This window comes from Pezoporus occidentalis, unplaced genomic scaffold (assembly GCF_034315485.1).
Source record: "Pezoporus occidentalis ecotype Australia unplaced genomic scaffold, CSIRO_AGI_Poc_V1 ctg236, whole genome shotgun sequence".
Taxonomy (NCBI): Eukaryota; Metazoa; Chordata; class Aves; order Psittaciformes; family Psittacidae; genus Pezoporus; species Pezoporus occidentalis.
This window is the reverse complement of record NW_026914244.1, coordinates 267,933-289,567: the sequence shown is the minus strand read 5'-3', so window position 1 is coordinate 289,567 and position 21,635 is coordinate 267,933. Positions and strand designations below refer to the sequence as shown.

At 37.2% G+C, this 21,635-nt stretch overlaps 1 protein-coding gene across 9 annotated transcripts in view; it reads right to left on the bottom strand.

Annotated features, from left to right (window-relative positions):
• Positions 1-498: 498 nt before the first annotated feature.
• PPFIA1 (PTPRF interacting protein alpha 1) overlaps positions 499-21,635 on the bottom strand; it is a 60,814-nt gene continuing 39,677 nt past the window's right edge. For 3 of the 9 annotated variants that reach the window (XM_062621911.1, XM_062621914.1, XM_062621915.1), the window contains 13 exons: positions 21,075-21,247; positions 20,229-20,322; positions 14,045-14,126; positions 13,718-13,918; positions 12,852-12,914; positions 12,325-12,351; positions 10,472-10,647; positions 10,289-10,386; positions 8,094-8,269; positions 7,446-7,514; positions 5,504-5,669; positions 4,218-4,288; positions 499-2,893 (listed from right to left, as the gene is read on the bottom strand). In XM_062621911.1, coding sequence (XP_062477895.1) covers positions 4,230-4,288; positions 5,504-5,669; positions 7,446-7,514; positions 8,094-8,269; positions 10,289-10,386; positions 10,472-10,647; positions 12,325-12,351; positions 12,852-12,914; positions 13,718-13,918; positions 14,045-14,126; positions 20,229-20,322; positions 21,075-21,247 — 1,384 coding nt within the window. In that variant the 3' untranslated portion in view covers positions 499-2,893; positions 4,218-4,229. The remainder of the gene's footprint in view (positions 2,894-4,217; positions 4,289-5,503; positions 5,670-7,445; positions 7,515-8,093; positions 8,270-10,288; positions 10,387-10,471; positions 10,648-12,324; positions 12,352-12,851; positions 12,915-13,717; positions 13,919-14,044; positions 14,127-20,228; positions 20,323-21,074; positions 21,248-21,635) is intronic. The other 6 variants (XM_062621916.1, XM_062621917.1, XM_062621918.1 and 3 more) reach the window with 3 other exon arrangements.

Genomic DNA, 21,635 nt, shown 5'->3' with positions numbered 1-21,635 from the left:
TTAGGTCTACCCAGTTCCAAACTCACGTTCTGCTTTGAACTACTTCACGTGATCTCTGCTCTGAGTTTTGGCACAATAAAGCGCTACTGTCCGTGAAGCGCTGCAAGAGCAGTGTTTTACTTCTACATCAAGCTTGAAAGAGGAAAGATGAAGCAAGTTATAACACCTGTTTTGAGATTCCCCTGCCCTCTGAACATGCAAAAAACAAAATCACAAGTTTAAAGTTGAGATAATTCTACCACCTCCTCATTGCAGATTAAATGCATACTTTGATAGCTCTTTCCAACTAAAGAGATTTGCCAATTTACAAGAAGTTATATTTAACCAACCTTTATTTAAACATTACTGTAACACACCCATATGCCTTCTACACATGCATTTGCATGTTTCTCTTTCCAGGAGGGAGGGGAGTTTATTAAAACTGAGCCAGAAGTGGTTTTCCAGATTTCTCTTTAGATAAAACTTTGCTGTATAATTCAGAAGGAAGTCAACACACCATTTTGCCAGTTCGTGAAAGCTTTTCTATTTCACTCATTTATTCTAGCTCTCATATCAATTCCATTGTTCCATAACAGTTAAGGTTTTACAGCCTTAAAATAATAAACATATTTTTCTTTTCACATTTTACAAGTCTATTCCGCATCGTTTTCACTCCCGAGAAGCAACAATACATGACTTCGAACACCTACTATCACATCAGTGACCAGAAACGTCTATGCAATCTTTTTCTTAACAGCGAGTCAGGATCTCCTTCTGCAGTTTCATTTTAGCTTTTTCTAGAAAGATAGATTCTCTGAGAATATAAAAAGCGACTGCAAATGATCAGATAGATAGCAACTCATACAGACAAGCTAGACAAACAGAGATGGTTATCGAACAATGTTTAAAGCATCAATCACAATGTTTCGCCATTCCATGCATTCCACATCCTGCTGTTGATCTAGAGGACATAATGAAATATGCTTCTCTACTGTTTCCATTATCCTGTGACTTTATCCTTCTGTCTTCTTTTCTATGCAAGAAATGGTTTACAAATATATTAAAATTGACATAAGCAGCCCTATTATGACCCAATTTTGTACCGGTTCCCTTGACTCCTATGTTCCTCCCCCAATAACACTATGGTCATAATCTCATTTTATTAACAAAGCAACTGTTGCTCCTATATAGGACAGTACTTTAATCTTCATCATGTGGACCTGAACACACTGAAGTTGTGTGATAGCTTTAATAGTAAATCATAGCTCTAACTAACAAGTAGAAGTAGGCAACAAAGCAGTTTTCTTTGGAAAAGTGGTTTTCAGAAAGTGATTAACACACGAGCTTAAACAATTCCAAAGAAAACGTCACATCTAATGGAACATTTCTCTGCTGGAGAGAAACAAGATCTACAGGGCAGCAAACAATCATTAAGATGCTTTATTGACAATATCCACTCACTGAAAAAGTATCTGCCTGCATACAATTAGATCTTAGCTTTTCAATAGTGTTTTATTGGCAGTGGAAAATGCATCAGTACTTTATTGAAAGAAAGCAATAAATAATACTGTGATAAAAATAGTTCAAAAGTAGACTGTACATATTGTTACATAATCTGAAAATACACAAAAGATTAATAGAAAAAACAGAACAGTAACAATGGATTTCAGTTTTACAAGCAAGTTAAAAGTGGAAAACAAACAAGAATAAAAGACATGCTATATATACTGTTGCATAATAAATAATGCACCATCTGAACAGATTCTTGCTGGCTTTTTAATATGCCATTTACAAGTGTTGGATACATTTTCTACTTAACACGGTCCAAAATGGCTACAGCCATCAAAATTAAAGTCCAGACAACTCTTCAGAAGTTTACAAAACACAAATGATGACTTACATAAGAAAAAGTAAGGCCTTTATTAGAAGTTGCACTGCTTTAGTTTTCAGCCCCTTGTACCTTCATCTTTCACTACTCACTGACATGAAGCTGCAGTGCTTCAATTATTGGTCCATTAAAACTAGTGTCAAGAGCATCTTTCCACAAGTGTTTTAAATCAAAAAGATCTAGGACAGAAACTCTCTGTGGCCTGTGGATTACCACCAGAAATTATGATGAAGTCTATCATCTTCCTCAGTTAAGGAAAAATAAAAACAAAGAGTCCTTGGTTTATGGCTTGTCTTCAGTCACCGTGAAGATACATTACACAAGTACAGCAGAGAGTGTTATGACCAAGTCAGTCACTTCTAAAATGTGTTCCGTAGTGTTATAGTTCCTCCCAGCTTTAAAAACAAGTTACATTTTAAATAAAGACAGATTTCCACTACTTGACAAATCCTCTTTGTGGAAAGGTACAGTTCTGAAAGAAGAACCATCATGTACCATACCTCCAACGACAACATAGGCTTACCTGAAAAAAAGCTGGACTTGTTTTCAGAGCTAAGCTAACAGTTCAAAAAGACAAAATATATACTGCTTGGTGTCATGGTACTTTTACAAAGGTATGAAAATCCTTTTCACCTTCAGTTTCATTATTAAAAAACAATGATAATTACAGTAACTGCATAATTTACAAAAACCCTATATTATTTATAGGGGCATATACATACAAGCATTACAGTACATTCAGTTGGAAAGACTAAACTTAGAATAAAAAAAAAAAATCAGCAATGATTTGATTTGTAGACTGAATAGAAACAGAAAAAAGTAAGTAACTATATAAATGAGAAGTCACATAAATATAAGAAACATTTAGATTCTAAAATATTTTCTCTATAGTACTCATGAATTTATTTGCTAATTAAAAACTCTGTAATAAAATATCTCAAAGTGTCCATTTAACAAGTATTAACAGGTTAAGGGTTCCAAATGTTCAAAATGCTGCATATCACCGGTAGAAATAGTGTGGGTAAACTGCAAAAAAGAAACAAAAAACACACAAAAAGAACACAAAATAATCCATTAGCAGGTTTTTAAACACATTTCATTCCAAGTTTGTCACAAACAGCTCTGCAGTGTAGCAGACATGCACTGAATTACTGCCATGCCATGATGAATACAGTCTTATGGCCTTCTGATACCTTCAGTTGCAATGCAAAAGTAAACCACTTGAGGTCAAGTATTTCGGCTCCCTAGATTTTTATCCTAGGTCATCTGACTGTAGAAAATCCTGTAACACTGGGGAGAATTTGGGGGAGGGAAAGACTTCAAACTTCAGTGCTTGAAACTAAAAGAAATTTAACATAGCCTCTTGAGATGAGATTATGAACTGACAGAGCCACATGATTCCAGCTGCTATGTGCAAGAGTTTCCCTTCTCAACACTTCATACATAAGAGCCCTTTAGAGCTAAACTTGTATATGCAAAAAGGTTCAGAACTTGTGTACTTCAGTACATGAGCTGCTAGAGATATTACTGGTGAGAGGAAAGGAAAGAAGCTGTAAGCAGAAGAGACAGGCAATTTATAGCTCATGGAAAATACCAACTAATGAGGGCAAGATTTTAACTTTTTAAAATATCCAATATAGTATAAAAAAATATATAGTTTTTTCTTTGCAAAATGAGAGAAATACTTTTCTATGAGAAAATACAGCAGAGATGCTGTATCAAATCCTGGAGTAATATATATCTTTCATAAGCCAAAATACATATATTTTGTGCTACAACACCCTTGTGTTATCAAGCTCCTTAGTGTCAGCACTGCTCACAGGTACCCAAATTTAGGCTGCAGGTAGCTAAATCCAACCAGCCAGCCTAAGCAACCACAGTGAATCCAAGAATTAGATAACTATGGAATTACCCCTATAACAATTCAGTATTGAAATATGTTGTAGCGGGGTAACTTTGACCAAGGACTCTAAAAGATCAGTAATCTCAACTGCAGTGTCACACAATAAATTCTTTCCTTTATATGCCTAATTTAGTTCCCTTCCCTCCTCCCCACTTTCACAAGCTGTTCCACCCAATCTTTGCTTTCAACACTTTCTATATAGCTATTTGTCATGGGGCCTTTCTGAAGCTGTTCAAAAAACCCCTCAAAATAATATGTTTACAAAAGTAAATATTTAAGCACTCATAGTTCTCCTTGTACCAAATAAGCTACAAGTTTTCAACATAACAATCTATGTGGAAAACTTGAAACCAGTTTGAAGTGTGTAAATTCACTGTATTAAAATACCTGACATTTTATTTCATAAACAGCTGGTTTATTACCATGATACCTATCAACTTTACTCACCAGGAGAAGGCTTTAACAGGAGTAGGTCCTTACTGTAGCAGAATCCAATCTTTGTGTTCCTGATACACTGCCTATTTCCAGAAGCACAGGAAGACATGCAGAACACAGCATGCATGTTAGTTTTCAAAAACAACCCATCACAGCAATGTGATTACAGCTATGGTACGCACTAAGGTTACAAGTTAGGAAAGCAGAATGTATTTTACAGTTCCCGTGTTAACCACTTGTAGTTCAGTGGCTAACAAAAGGAATTCTAAACACGTCTGCCTGCCAGCTAGCACACAAAACCTGGCAAAGGTAATTCTACAAGTGATTTATTTTCTACTTTATATAGTTTATATATTTTGCTGGTTTGCTTTTTTGATATATATCTTATAGGAAGACAAGGGTTTTAGATGGTAAAGACTTTACTTATTTTCATTTACAGCATTTTCCACAAATTCTGGAAAACATTTTGTGCTATTGATAGTGCTAATTTAAAACATCTCCCATTTTAGGAGAGTAACATCAGATGCACAGGTTGCTTCTTTGAGCTTTCCTTACAGAGTTTTCAGAACCTAAGACAAGTCTCAGGTTACGCTGAAATTCTTACCCTGTTTCAATTAAACTCATTTTCCATTTATTTTTACTTGTGTTTTGTAAAGCAAGTTCATGTAAAAGTTTATTCTCATGGTACTAAAGAGACTGTTTTTAAACAGACAAGATACCTCATGTGACCGTTGATCAACTTCCACTTCCTGCTGGGTTTTTGGGGGGGGTTTAATATATATCTCTGCACAGGCACATATACAGATCACTAAGTACACAGCAACAAAGGAAGTAGTGGCTTCAAGTATGATCAGCACTTAAGTGTCCACTGCAGGGGACTCAAGTCTTAATAACCTCAAAGTTATCCAAGGGAGTTTAGTCACATCCCTGTTGAACACGTCTTACTGCACTTCAGAAGTGGGACTTAACATTGGTCTAATTGCTGCTACTGAGGAAACTACACATCACATGATTAAAAGACTTCTACTAAAATGTCATTTTATTTTCCTAGTTTAAAATAAATGTCTTTTTAACTATAATTCTCATTTTATTATTCCAATGAAGTCAAAAAGAAACTCCACAATTAGTAGAACTTCCTGAAATGATAAAGCACCCTGTGGTTAAACATAATGTTATATATACAACCATGCACAAGGCAGATGCTTTTATGCAGCAAAAAGGTCATTTGAACTTAACTCCCCTGTAATCTCAAGCAAAAAAAAAACTGCATCATGCTTAAAATAATACAAAATCAATACCATCAATCTGCATCTTCTTTGGCTGCATAGAGGGTGAAGACATTGAGGTTGTAACTCTGAAATTTGCAGGAAGAGTCTCTGCTGATCCAGCAGCTAAACCTCTTATGTCCTTTGGTCTAAACTTCTTTCTCCATGAAGGTGCTCTCCTAAAGCTCTTATCATCATCCTGTTACATTGATAAACATCATTAGTGATTCAAAAAAGTAGCATTGTTACTGACATTAAAAGGACTAATGACAATCTTAAGTACATGTATGACCACTGACTGAGCTAACAGTTCAGGTGTAACAGCAGCAGAGGTCTTAATTTGCACCAATTTGTGTTCATTTGCTAGAGTGTAGGCTCTTCAGCTCAATAACTATGGAAATTCATGGGCCTAGCACACTGAGGAAAACCTTTTGTACTTCAAATGTTTGCATGTCATGATTTGCAGTTATTCCTAAGTGTCACATCACTCATTCTTTGGGGATATGAGGAGTGGAACAGATCGTAAAAGCTGCTTTGGGAACACTAACAAATAGAGGCTTAATCTGAACAATTACTTTTAGCCTTCAATTCTGACTTACAGGAATAATGATACCACTGTTGTGCTTTCTCATGCCACAGATAGCAGGAAGTGATGGGGGGGGGGGGGAATAAGGAAGTGTAATAAATATTATATTGCTCTGAAGTCTTCTGCTTAAGCACTTGGGTAAAGTTAACATGTAATCACCCAAGTGCATTTTCTGCTCATTAATGCTTCTGCATCTTTGAAGTAATATTCCACATCAGAAATATAATAGAGCACTTAATAAAACACTAAGTCCCACTTCCAAAAAGTGTCTTTCAGAGTGAAGGTATTGTGTCAATGCAAATATACCCATCATGCATCTCCATTTGCCAACTTCACCTTTAGAAACACCTCAATCCTTTGAATGGCATTTTACCCAATTTTATCTCCTTGTAGAACACAGAGACAAGTATCCACATTATTTAAAGAGATTGCTGTGTTCAAACCACCCTATGATGCTAGAGCAGAGCAAACATATATTCCCTCAAAGCTCCTTCTCTTGCAGTTTGAAATCACTGAAGGAAAAGTACCTTAGAAAACTATTAAGCTGCTTTCTGATGATATTAGTAAAAGCTACATCTCTATCTACTAGAGATGCGTGCTGAGAACAGGGCTGTCAGGATGTGCTACAGAAGGCCAACAACAAATCCATTTGGCAAAAGATGAACACAAAACTAATTAAGGTCTGTCCTAGAAGCCTCCTTCATAAACATACTGGAGTATGCTTCACCTCACTTGATCTAAAAGCCATTCATGCCAGCACTTACACTCTTTCCCTGTCTTCTTCCTCATACTCGCACGTATGTTTGAGATACATGGTCTGGTTCCCTGATCTGGTTAATCACATTAGGGTTTTGCCACTTAATCTGAATCACTTCTGCCTACATGTGCTACCACAAACTCCCTTTAGAACAAGAGAGCCAGAGGAGAGGCAGCACAGAATTAAGGTTCTCTTGGGAATTAACACCAGCTTGTAACTGTTCATGGAGTTACAGCATTGATAACTGAAAAGGTTAAAGATGTAACACCCTCTCTTTTAGGCTATGGGTTCACAGGGTCTAGAAAAAAGTCGCACACCTAGTTTGTTATAACTTGTCCACCTGCATCATTGGTCACTAGTTTTACCACATTTTAGACAGAAAGAGGATTCAGCCCAAAGTGTTCCTACTAGTTATTAACCCTGTAAGCAAATCTCAATAGTGTCATATTTAAATTCATCTTACCTAAATACACAAAACCTGACACATTCAGAAACTCTCAAAGAATTACAAGTTATGGTTTCTGTTACTCCTTTGTCAATAGCTTAAAGAGGTTCAAGCTGCATTCTTTCACTTAGCAGTTCTGATAAAGATCTCAGGACCATAAAACAGGTCAACAGCTCAAGTAACTTACTTCATCAAGTCTTCTGTCAGTGCCCACAGCAAGAAGGTTATTAAATTCCCTCTCCAGAACAGTACGAGCCTGAAGTTTACAGTATTAAAAAGAAATGGAAATCAATTCCCAAAGTATAGTAATTAGTAGCCTATAGTAATTCTTAAAACTTCCTACAACCCACATTGTTTAATACCTTATCAGTTTAACAAACATACTCAGTACTTGAAAAGTTACCATTTAATTTGTAACTTATTAAAAATTTAAGGAAGGCTTAAACAGCTCTCTCCCTTCTCTTAGTCGGGACAAAGTTCATGATTTCTGGTTCAAACTTCCTTATTTCAGAACAAAAAAACAGCAAACAACAAAACTGATGAGTTTTACACTAATGTGACAATAGGCTACAGGGAAAATATTCAAACAGTACCTTCTGTTAAAGGAAATTTATCAACCAGAATTGTTATTAACACTTAGGAAACAGTCAGAAAAGCGCAGTCCTTTGTTTTTATCTTACAGGATAATGGATAACTTTCCATTTCTAAAGTTCCCAGAGCTGGGAATAGAAAGACATGCCCTCAGCTAAGCAAAAAAACCCTACTCAGTTCCATTTTTAACCTGACAGAGAGGACAAAAATCCTATCAGCCATAAAGTAACTACTTCCTGCTTACCTGTGTATTTTGTGTGGGTATTTGTAATAGGAGAGCTAATGCATTGTAATCGAATGATTCATCTAAGGCCACAAGAGCACCATGAACTCCACTCTCTACAAGGTTATTTGCGTATTCTTTAAGACCAATGGACACGACCCAATGGATCATTCTTTCATTGCTCCAGACAAGGACATCTATGGAGAAAAAAAAGTTACCCAAATTATAAGCATAGAACCATAGAATACAATTCCTTGAACAAAAACCCCACAATCCTTTCCTGATCTCTATGCTCATGTTGGGATTGATTTTCATACACACACAGCTAGTCATAAGTGCTGTTAAGCAGTAGTCCCTAAGGAATTTTGTTATTTATGGTGTGATCTAATCTGCCCCTGCCTTTTTTGGTGTGCACAAAGTGCTCTGAATTGGCAAACAAACTTCATGCTTAGACTCCACGACTCAGATCATTATAACAGTCTTCCAACACCTAAAAGAAGCTTACAGGAAATCTGGAGAGGGACTTCTTACAAGGGCATGCAGTGATAGGACAGAGGGGGATGTCTTTAAACTGAAAGAGCAGAGATTTAGATTAGATAATTACAAAGTTCTTGCCTGTGAGGGTGCTGAGGCGCTGGCACAGGGTGCCCAGAGAAGCTGTGGCTGCCCCATCCCTCGCAGTGTTCAATGCCAGGCTAGACAGGGCTTGAAGCAACCTGGTCTAGTGGAAGGTGTGCCTGCCCATGGTAGGTGGTTGGATCTGGATGAGCTTTAAAGTACCTACCAACCCAAACCATTCTATGATTCTTTCTATACAGTAGTTTTCCTTGCACCCAGAAGGAACAGTCCTCATTCAATCTCCTCTGCCTAGACAGAGGCTAGTCACAGTTACAAGAAGTTCAGCTGGGCACAGCACTCATGCAGATGGTGAACACAGGATCTCCTATTTATACAGCCACTTAGGCACTTGGATGTCACCCAAGGCAGACTAAAAATTATACTGCTCAAAAGAAAAAACTTATAGCAGTTTCTCATGCACTTCAATACTGGGTTTGAACAGAGAGCTTTAGTTATTACTCTTTAAAGCTTCATTATTTATTAGTTTTATAATATAATCTAATCTACCTTTAAGTTATGGAGGTGTTCAATTTACTAATGCATACTACTATACTTTTCCACAATCATAAATTGTAAGTGGCAACTAAATATATTGGAAGTTTGCTGGAAGGCATTTTATACTGTAACAGTTCAGCAATCATCTTTTGATTTTTTTAAAGGATAAAACATTACAAAGCAGCATTTACAGGTTCAGCCCAAATGTCAAACAACAAATATGTCCTATTTTTTTTTTTTACACTGCTCAGGAATGCCTATACCAACCGAACTGCTGTAATGATCCTTCGCATGTTTCTGGCTTGCGTGAACTAGCATCTTCCCCAAGCAATTCCCAGGAGGAATTTAAGAGTTACATGTTCCAAGGAGCAATTCCCCATGGGCAATAAATGCAGTCATACCATTTAGGAGGCTAAAAAAGGCCTACCAGCCACAACACAGGCTTGTTTCATGCCAGTTAGTTGTGACTCTTGGCAACATTGTCCAGCACAATTAGTAGAATAACTACCAAAAGGTACCAGCACTTTAAAAGGAATGGGGAAGAGCAGGCACAGGGCCTTCTAGGCAAATTGGGTACAAGGTAACCTAATGTTTTAGTTTAAGATGTCAGAAGAGTGTGGTACTAGGCAGGGGGCAGAATTTCTATGGGAAGTCTTACAAAACAATGTGAATTCCCATCCTACTTTTTCTTCTTCCATAATAATCCTGAATCTGGAAGTTACAAACACCTACATCACCTCAGTACCTTTTCCAAGTGCTGGGTAATAGAAATCAGCAGCCACAAGCAGCAATAAAAATCATGTAGCTGCAAGAAGACCCAGAAACACTCACACAAAAGGAAAAACAGCAAAAACGTTTTCAAACCCCTCATTTTCCTAAAACATTTAGTTTTGTTTCAAGCTTCAGGGCAGTGAGAGTTTAAAAAATGCCCGCATTTGTAGCATCTCTCTGCACAAGGGATTTAGCAATGTGTTTCATGATCCACTGCTTGGGGCCTGCATCCAGACCCATCTCCTGTGTTTAGGACTTGATATTTTATACATAGATTTTTGAAGCAAACCAGTGAAAACACATCAGAATCAGACCAAGGTCAATGCACGAACCCTTGATTTCCTTCTGGCTTTCTTCTCTTTTCCTTTCAAGTTCTTTCCGATCATAATTCAATCTTCGTAGGCACATAATTCCACACTGAAAACTGTTTCTGTTCAGAAAAGGAAACAAAGAAAGCATTTAGAGATAAGGGAAACATTTACTGTAAGTTAAGCCACCAGTTTAAACCTACTGACCTGTGAAAGCTGTCCACCATTTTAAGCTGCCCACGCAGATCTTTTTTAGTTAAGTGATCCAGCATTCGAGCATCAACAAGACACTCCATGAAATAGCTGCGATACTGAGGGAGCCCCAGACTAGGGAGCCATTCGTTGCCAATCCACTCATGGTTCATATCACCATATGCTAACGTCTATTTTTAAGAAATGAAGGAAAAAGCTTATTAAAATGAGAAGTAAAAGAGAAAAGCTTTGTCATAAAACTTGACAGAAATAAGAGTTAAACTATGCGTATTTAATTCTTAGCTTGTAAAGGTATGCAAAGCAAAACATATTGTCTGAACAAGTTGTTCTGATGAAGAAAAGCAAATTTAGATACTCAGATCAAGTAAAACTGCCTTAAATTTCATGTTGAAGAGCATGAATATGCAAAAACTAATAAAAATAGACTAATCTACCCCATTTTGATAGCAAGAGTCTCAGCACTTCACTTTTAGATGCTGAAAATAGTGTCTCTTGAACGGGGGGAGGGAGAGGGTATCTTATTTGTCACATTACCATATAAATGCAAGGGATCAAAAAAAAAAAATAATTGTTGGGGGGTTTTATTTTCAGAAACTGATAAAAAGCCACTGCTGAAGAACAGGCGATTCTAAATCCTGCTCCTTATCCTAAAAATAATAAGTAAAAATATATATTTATCTCACTGCATTTTTGACCTGCAAATCACCAGGCATTTTCTGGGAAAACCTCTAAAAATAAGTTTGTTACTATGCATCTAATCTTTCCTGGAGCAACAAAACCCAGCAGCTCCTTTTTTGCCCAGAATTTAAAAGGTAATAATTCACTTTTACTGTGCAATTAGTCAAAAAAGTCAAAAGCTTTATTTCTCCTCTAGAGGAAGCATCTTCTGGAAAGGAACAAGGCCACATAGAAATGCATTTCTCCAAGCCATCACTAGGTAGCAGGCTGAAAGTGTGTGTTACTCTTGTAACAGGTAATCGAGCTATGATAGTTATCATTAACAATCTGCAAATGAGTACGAGATGTAGTTAATGGGACTTAAACAGGTTTAAGCTGGAGAGCAGCCAAGCAAGAGGAGACTATACCACACCAAAGATATGGGTCACAGGCAAATCCTGTGTTTTGTTTATACCCCTGTACAAAACACTCAACTATATTAATGCCTGACAATACAATTAGGATTTGTCACTGCTTTATGGGAAAACAATTAATCAAGGAGGATTACACAATTAGTGCACAGAAATCTGCTTAACTATGTAGGTTCAGTATGTCTTGTAGCACACCTATAACGGTGGCTGTGTTGAGCCGGGACATTCTGTACAGAGCAGATATTCCTGTTAAGACTTCTGGCTTCCCAGAGCTATCTCACAACAAAACTTTCCACGTTTTATGTTATGAAATCATTTTAAAACCTGATCTTGCATGCTCAATACATGGAATACAACAAGAAAGAATAACTAGGTTTTGGTAATTCATAAGCTAGATAAATATTTTGGAAAGCTAATTATAAGACTTCAGAATATTCTTCCCTCTAACAATCCTATTATTAAAAACCCTTATGCACAGCTTTTTATGATGTACTATGTAACAAAGTATTTTACAGAGTTTAAAGGATGAACCACCAAATATTGCAAGTTCTAGAAAACATTAAAATATTGAAATCAATATAAAAGTGCCTCTTCCAAGTACATCTTATACAAAGATAAGCCTGTAGTTTCCCCCATCCCAATTCCCAAGCCACACCAAATCACTAAACAAAACTGCTATAAAAGAAAAACTGATTCTTTCATGCTTTAATTATCATGACAGTTTACATATAATCTGTAATATTACATAAAGTTTCCAACCTGAGCCCAGCTTCCCTCCTCATCTTCCTGTTACGTGGTTAGAAAAGCAAAAGAACACATACATATTAGTATTTAAGTTTAGTACAAAGATCCAAGTTAAAGGTGCACTGCAAAACTAAGTCTACTGCATTCCAAAACATCCAGATAAAGCAAGCATCATGCATTGTAAATATATATATATATGACACTCATTTTCATATAAGAAGTTGCAAAACCCATCTACTGATTAAAGTTTTGTGGAGAGAAGAGATTTCTGCACAAGTGATTCAACTGTCTAGAAATCAAATCAGAGCTTCATTTTACGGTGTTGTTTACGATCTTATCAATGCTGATTTTTTTCCTTCTTCTGGAAAAAAACTATCAAGATGCAGGTTATAAGGTTAGTCATTAGAAGAAGCAATGACCCAGAATTTTAATGCATTCAGTAAAGAGAGAAAGAAAAAAGAAGACCAAAAGGCACTTGATTCAAGTGTTCAAAAAGTGGGAAAAGCACTCTAAGAAAAGAAGTGGCAACACCATAAACTAACCGTTTGTTGGGTGGCTGTAAGATTTTCCATTTCTTCATGTGTTACCCAGACATTTCCCGTGGTCTAATATGACCCCACAGGGAATCAATCCCATCCAGTGAAAGGAAAGCAGTAACAAAGAGGAGAGGTTGCAGAACATATAAGCAATCGGTACACGAAGGAGCAGGCATGGGTAAAAGCAATGGTTTCTAAGTCTTAAGTAAAGGTATATATCTATTGAAAGCAATGGCATGGAACAAAAGCCTATTAACATGGATCACTTTTCTTCAAAGATATTAACACTGAAGGTGATAAATAGCTTACACTAATGTAATTAATGGACAAACACTTGACTGCTCTAATCTGAAAAACACCTTTGTGGTCCAGTATGTTATCCCAGGAACCAGAGAAGTAACTTTAGACTGACAGGAAATTCATGCTAAGTGTCTAAATTTACTATAGCATAGAGAGTTAGGTGGACTCCTAGTTTCTGTGGCCTGAATCGTCATTTGGAGTTAATGGCCTTGTTACTCATGGATTAAAAGAGCCTCCAACTAGTTTACTAATTTCTGGATGCATATATATATTTCATCTGTATTATAAATTCTTCTGAGGCCAAGAAGTAAGGCAAATTATGTGCACTCTAAGTGTTTTGGATTACATACTTACATTGATAAAAATTCCTCTTTCCCTTAAGAAAATGTAGTTATTCCTTTGATATCCATGAAAAATAAACATCCTAAATGTAAATAATGTGTTCCCCTACAATTTTATGTTTCCTGAAATTCGTATTTGAAGTTCAAATCCTTTCAGTTACATGTTTTCAGTAGAATTCTTGGAAACTCCATGGTTTTACGACATGTGTAAAGCTGGATCACATTCCTTACCGTCCTTGAGGTGGGAGGAGCAGACGGACTTGTTAGTGACATGATTTCTTGAATGGCCAGCCTCAGCTTCAGTCTGTGCAGAGGGTTACTAATTCCAATTTCACGCTGTATTTCTGTATCAGACAAGGCTGACATGATAGCACCGCTTTTCACATTTGCTCGGCAAGCAGCCACGTACCAGGCTGGCATCCCAACCCACAGCTGGAACATAAATAAAGGAAGTAAGGATCTGGAAAATATTCCTGGCTCCAAAACCTTATGTTCTTTAGAAGTGTGTACATTGAGGTTTTTGATTTTGTGTTTATTTCTTTTGGAGGGACCACTTACCTCCAACCACACTACCACAGTAGGCCCATCCCACTGAGCAAAAGGCAAACCTTGTCTTCTGGCTTCCTCTAGCAACTCATGCCTACAATTACAGGAACAGTTATTAGTAATAAACAGAAACTAGTAAATAGATGTTACAATTTAAACACTGCATACAATTTACTACCTTCTTTCCAACAGTCAGCTTTCTTTCTTTCTCAGCCTTATATGATATACCCAGTAAAGCAGCCACAGCACATGTTCAAGGACTACGTAGTGATATAAACTGAACCGGATAAGAAATCTCATGATCCTGCCTTTCAGAAACTGGTACTGCCACTCTAACCAACCAACACTGCCAACACACAGGGGAGATGTCAGACTTGTTTGTGAGATTCTCAATTACTGCAAATTTCTGTTCAAACTGAAGTCATTTGTATTCAACATGCAGATCTGAAACCTGTGGAAAGCCATGAGTACATCAAATACTCATGCCATCAGAAAGGTAATGTCCATCAGGCTGCTGAGGCTGGAAAGTGGGACAGTAACCATCCACGTGGCAAATTTCAACGTGCAACAGCGAGCCTCTCAGGCACCACTTCAGACATCCATTACATTCAGAGATCCATGCGTTGGCAATTGTATTCTGAAAGGCTGTGTACTGAAACTGAGCTTTCATCTCCTTTGATGACACCATTTCCTTTGTTAGTCTGACACAGAAGAGGCTGAAGCTTGATATTGACAATTCAGCTTACAGAAACAATGGAAGCTCACAAGAACCCTATAAATAGCTGCCAAAATTGTCTGATAAACCAAAAGACAAAATCTAGTGTTGTGGGTATAAGCACACATCATTGCCTGGGTACATCTCTTCCAAAAAAAAAAAAAAAAAAAACAGATAAAGTCTGGAAAAGAACATATTTAAGGTGCCTCGGGTATGGTTGAGTCTCTACTCACTCTCCTCAGGACTTTAATTTGGACAGGTTTTACTGTCTTAGGCTTTTTATTCATGCTTGCAAGTGTAGAATTAGGCAGATAAGCAGCAACACAACAGATTCAAGATCCTACATGAATTTATCACTTTCTCACAATTTAAACCAAACAAGATCTCCCTGCCTTCAGAACTGTACTGAATAGACCTAAGATGATAAAATATTTCAAAGCTAGATATTAAAAACTACCACACAAGATATCTTTCAAAGGGGTTACTGACACATTAGTAGCTTCCTTTGCTACTGGCACAAAAATTGGATGTGCAGTATTCAGCTTTTAGACATGCCTGCATACTTAGAATCCTTATGTTACATTGATAACTAAGTATTAAAAATAATCAATGAAGTAATGAATCTACTAGCAACTGTTTTATCAATAGATAGTATTTCTCCACCAGCATGTTAATAAATTCCTACAGCTCTAAGAGCTTCCCAATACTTCACCCTAATTAAATGTGCTGCCCAAGGATGAAAAGACGGGAGGGAAGAAGGAAGGAAATGCCAGACAACTGGTTACAAATAACCATTCTAATGTACCCATTTTAAAGAGCCAACAACTAAGGTGGAAATAGTGTTCAGCAGCGAGCAGCTCAATAGCTAGATTTCACTAACAAAGAGAAGACTGTAAGTGTACAAATATGTATTAGCTTTTAAAGATACATATATTTCTAAATTAGGAATAAAAGATCAGTTATTTTCCTGCTACTGCAGAACACATTACATTAATCCCACAGATCACCAGCCCTGAACACAGTCAGTTCTGCTTCACTTTGTTGCTTAAAGATTTAAACCATGAGAAAAATAAATTAATAAGGTATTATAAAATACTGCTTGGTAAGAACAGAATAAAGTGCTTAATACTGTATTTGCCAGAAAGGAACACAATGTTTTTCCCTAGCAGTTTAACTTCAAAATTGGAGGTTTTCTTTTTGGTGGCTGTAGTAAGGCAACTGTGCACAGTGAGGGAGGACCACTAGTGATGAAAGAGCACAGACATGCCCAAAGCAGTCTCAGGTCTGACTAGGATGAGCCCACAAGAGCAGGTAATCACTGCCTTTCCCCCAGTTTATAAAGCTGCTTAGGGTATTGTATGGAGTTCAGAGACCTCCAGTGTCATTTTTAGTAGTTTTATAGTCTTGCTGCCTACTTCAGGTTAACCATTAAACAGTAAGTCATCTGGAGATGACTAATACAGGGATTATATCAAACACATGAGGTTATGATGAAAACTTTACACTCGTGGTGGTATTGTATGCAGAAAACAACTGTGTAGCTGGAAGTGTTATGTGATAGAGGCAAACATATAGAAATAGAAAACCAAAAAGTGTTCGAGATAACTTAATGCTGATATTACCCAAAGAGGAATGCATCCATGAAGGGGAAAATTAATTGTGGAATACATATATATGCAAGAAGAGATAGAAAATGCACTTGCATGGGAAATATTAAACTGAAAGTTCACAGGAGAAATTCAAAGGCAGTTGATGTTTCCTCTGCCAGTAATGCATCAATGCTTTTTTCCTGTAGTAGAGAACTTCACTTTTCCAACTCCCTTCCAACTTCACCAAGCAGCTTGCTGCATTCCAGTAATACATGATCAGATTATGTAAAGAACATCTGACACAATTTCACAGGCCATCCAATTGTACCATTTAATAAGTGGATGCAAAAATCCAGCCTTGTATCTTTGGGAGGAAAAAAGTACTGCAGTAATGTTGGCAGTGTTAGCAGATGGTATAAAGCTGGCACTGTGAAGGACACAAGAATGTCAAAGGAGTAGCTGGCTACTGGTTTAACTCTTTAGGTGACAAAATGAAGGGATAGATGTCTACAGACTTAATAAAAGGTTGGCTGAACATCACTTGGAATAGACCGCATGTGCTGCTGCAAGAGGGGAACACTTGTTGTTAGACACATTCAAAAGGCATCTAACACCAGCTGTGGAGAACAAAGAAATTGTGGTCATATGGGATGAGAAATGATGTCAAAACTGCAGGTGGTTGATGTAGATGCAAACACACAAGGCCCTTTAACGGCCATTTGAAGTATTTGTATTTAGAATGGCTTTTGGCAGGCAAGCATACACTAAACACTACAAGGAAAATAAAGCAGCCCAGAGCAACACTTTGTCACTGGACTAAGACAGCATGGGAATGGATAAATCCAGAACTTGCAGCCAAAGGGGAATGCTGTATTCCAGATTTCTTGGATGGAACTGACAATAATTGATTTGGAGGAAGTTCAGAGTAGAGCTGTGTGGTGGTCAAGAGAGTGATATTGATGGGAATGACAGACTTGCAAAGTGTAAAAACTGAAAGGCAGCCATAGAAAACACAAGATGAAAATAGACTAACTTCAGGCAGAACACCAGTGGAAGGTTAATATCCTTATTATGTACTGATCTCAGGGATGCAAGAAACCTTTTGTGTGTATCTTTTTTAAGGAGAGTTATCTTAAATTTAGGGATTTTCCTTTTTGACTAATGCAGTATTAAGTTTGCGTTGTACACAGAAAAGCACAAATACAGTTGGGGCAAACACTGTCCATGGCACAGCTGACGAAGATGATGAACAGCATGAACAAAACACCAAAACCAAGTTAGATTTACTAAACAAAGAACAACAGTTTTACACAAATCTCTACCTTCTAAATGAACTGCCACAAACATCCACCATTGTTACACAACTTACACGACCCAAATTACAAAACTAAATGCATTCTAAGTAAGGTTTATTATTTCTGCTACAGAAATACACACCATGCAAATTAGGACAAGACATTGAACTAGCACTGACACTGAACTACACGACACTGGATTTATTTCAGCAACACATTTTCCACAATAAACTCTTTTGAATCTAGTGTCTCCTCTTATCAGACTTTGAGAGTTAGAGCTTTTAATATATTGCTAAAAAATCCAAACGAGAGCTCTCAGACTTTCACAACCATCCTAAGAAAAGAAGTGTGAACTTACCCTGATTTTGCACTACCACATCAAATGGTAAACAAAAGGAAAATAAAACAGTGAAGGAGAAATGTAAAACGAGGATTACAGTGAACTCAAAGGCATACAAAACCAGACAATTAACACAGACTGCCATTTAGCTCTGTAACTATAGATTTTTGTTAGTAGAGACATTGAATACTGCCTTCAGTCTGTGTGCAGAAATCAGGAAGATAAGGAAGCACATAGGGATTAGTGAAGACTAAGCAGAACTAGCTGTCATTGTTCCCAGGCATCCAGGTAACTGGAATTCTTTCTGCTGAACACAGGAGCTCACAAGCAAACAGTCCACCTTGAGAATCTGTTTTAACCCCACTCTGCTCCACTATCAAAGTGAAAAACAATTCGGAGCAGCTTTACCACTTTTTAATAATGTGCACCTCAAAGAAGGCAGCAAAGGATCTGAAACAGCTGCTTTCAAGTATGTCTTTATAATGGTAGATTTGCTTCTCATGGAAGTTCAATGGGCCTTGCTGCTGCACTTAGCAGTGAGAAGCAATGACACTAAACATTATGATATATATCTTCATCAAGAGAGTTTCTTGTTTCATACCCACCTTCACTGAAATACCTGCATCACAGATAGCTTTTTGTGAATAAAAATATACTCATATTTAATAGGAAGGCAAGACAGTAAGTTCATTTGTCTAATACAGACACTTGCCTTTTAAGCAACCAACAACATGCAGCCATGAGGTATACTTAATACCAGTAAGTTTTGAAATGCAGAAGAATGTTAACAAAGAAAAGTCATGATTGCAACTGCATTTTTTGCATTTATTGAAGCAAGACAGCATAGATTGATTTATTACAGAATGACATTTATTCCTGCTATTGAGAAAGATCTATATTGTTCCAAGAACAGGCCTACCCCTATTTAGGTATGACCAGACTAGAAGTTTTTATTCAACCAAGATGTGGTCTGACTTTAAAGCTCTGTAGAAAAGGGAAAATACCAGATCATAATAATGTAGGATTGCCTTCAGTGGAACGGCTTGAAGAAAAACAGCTGAGCGTTCTGTTATACAAACAAACCCACATTCCATTCTGACTTTTCAAACCAACACACTGCTGGTTTGCATTAGCAGTCACCAGGCATTATTCTTATTGGTTAATGGAACTTAGGTACTGCAATAAATCTCTCACAAAGAAAAAAGCAGCACACTTTCTTTTCAACATTCACTATTTGGTCTTCAGAAAGCAAGTGAAAAAAACAAGACATGTCTGATCTTGGTCAGCTTTTGCAACACAGAGTAAAGGCAGCTGAAGAAAACAGAAGCAACAAAAGTTCAAGGTAAATGGCTCAGCTTTGAGTGGAAAAATGCAAAGAATGCCTGATCCTACTTACAGAAACTTGAGTGTTTCCTGTATTACCATATAAGCAGCAAGATTTCTACTAGTAGCAATATCTATTTTCCACCTATGCTTATAATCTTTGTTGTTCCCCGACTTAGAAGGGATGAAGCAAAGTGTGCAATAGATACCCATAAGTTGAACAGTAAAGTGAAGATTTTCTAGGACACACACTGAAAAATTCTCATGAGTAGGAAAAGGTAACCATGTATCTAAAAGGTGGCATAATAAAGGGGAAATATTCACAATTTATGGGGGAAAAAAAAAAAACAACAGGAAATCAGACTTATATAGTGCAAGTAAAGATTTCAGCTGTTAAAATATAAGAGAGGAAGTGTCAGGACAACCAGAAGTGAAAAAGATTACTGAACAGCAGTTAGCAGCTGCAACACAAAAGGTAAGATTTTCAGAGTCACCTAGAAAGGAACCAGCAAATGCACACAGAAAATGTCTGTACAGAACACCTCAGGCTTTCACTCTGCCAACACTTTCACACTCTGGAGCAAGTAACAGCCAAAGACAACTTCGGGAAATCCAAATGAATCAAACCCAAAGCAGGTATTAAATAAAACAGATGTGGGTATGGGTTTGATTTGAGTCCACTTTTATCTGCATGTTTGCTTCTTGCAACATTTCAACATAAGCATTCAGCACTGAAATTCATTTCTAGCTTACCATCATCTATGCTACTGTTATTATTGCTCTGGAAATAATCATTCTAAAAGTCTACAGAGGCTTGTTAGCCATAGCACCATACTAGGCAAAAATACCTGGAAACAGAGCAAAACAAAAAAGAAAACATTTTTAAACAGAGCAGTATCTTAACAATAGAGGATGACAAACATTTGGTACTTACTTTTTCTGCATTTTCCTGTTTTTTTCTGCCTGACCTCCAAGCTTGCTGAGGCCTAATGCATCCTGAGAGGAACTATCGGCTTCTGCCATACCCCCTACAAAATAACAAACAAAAAACCCCAGTCTTGTTACCATCTCAGTTTTGGCCAGTTGTAACTCAAAAATCAGACCTGCTTTCCTGAAGTATTTAATCCTTTGTTATATTACTGATCAGAAATGTACAAAGCTAAACCTCCAAACCCGTCTACCACTCCTTTTTCTAGTTGAATACATACCCATCAAAATGGTGCATAAAAATGTGAAAATCAGATTGGTAAGACTCAAATAGGTGCTGTCTAAAACCAGCTGGAGTTGCACATTGAATCTCATGTTTCAACCACGTGTAACAGGAAGTCTTAGTGTTCCCATATCACTTATGGTTGGTGTCAACAACAAGGATACTGCTTTACACAAAGCATTACACAAGAGAGAAAGGTAACCATAGCATTTATGAAGCCAGGTGGATTTGTTTCAAGGCAGTTCCTTTGGGTGAAGACAACTGTTGGTGTCAATACCAACAAAATCCTCTTTCACTTCCAAGATACAGTTGAAATTTTTGCTTCACAAAACAAGCTGTAACAAGCTGTTCAATAAGGTTCAATAACCTGGCTACAGAAAACTTCAAAGACAGCAATACCCAACTGCATCTTACAGTCATAAAAAGACCTACCAGAAGATTCAGTGTCACTAGCTCCAAAAAACACTGCACATCAGCAGCAAAATAATGTTATGATGTGCATATACATGACATTTAGTATTTCACACCCTCTCCTAATGGGAATCAAAATGAAAGTTAAGGCAAACCAACCTTGTCCTAACATTTCCTTGCTTGTTTGTCCAGGTCTTCCCTTTTCTTTCTTGCCAAACAAGCGGCCAATAGAGGATTTGATCCCCTTCTTCTTGGGGGCTTTATGAAGGGAGTCTTGGCTACTATTACTGCTACTAGGATTACTTGTTTGCCCATCTTGCGAGCCTGTTGAACTGCATAAAAGAAAGGAGTCATGAAGGACCATATGTACAACGAATCTACTAACATAACACAGTAAAAGGCAAGTTCTGGTTTCTGTGCAAGTTAATGAAAGCTCAAACTCACTAATGACATCTGATTTCTGCTTCTAATGAGTCATGAAAAGAAATGTATCTACTGAAACACATCACTAAACAGAGAAAGCAGTGGAAACAGCTCAATTATGCAAGAAAGGGACATGATGTTTATGCACCAAAGCATAGAGCTACATGTCATTTAAGTTATTTATTAAGAAATAAAAGTGTTTAAAGTGCAACTCAGAGAGGACAATGGAGCTTTGAAATACTTGAGTGGAATCCACCCAGATACTCAAGCACATTGAAAAGAACATCTGTCAATCAA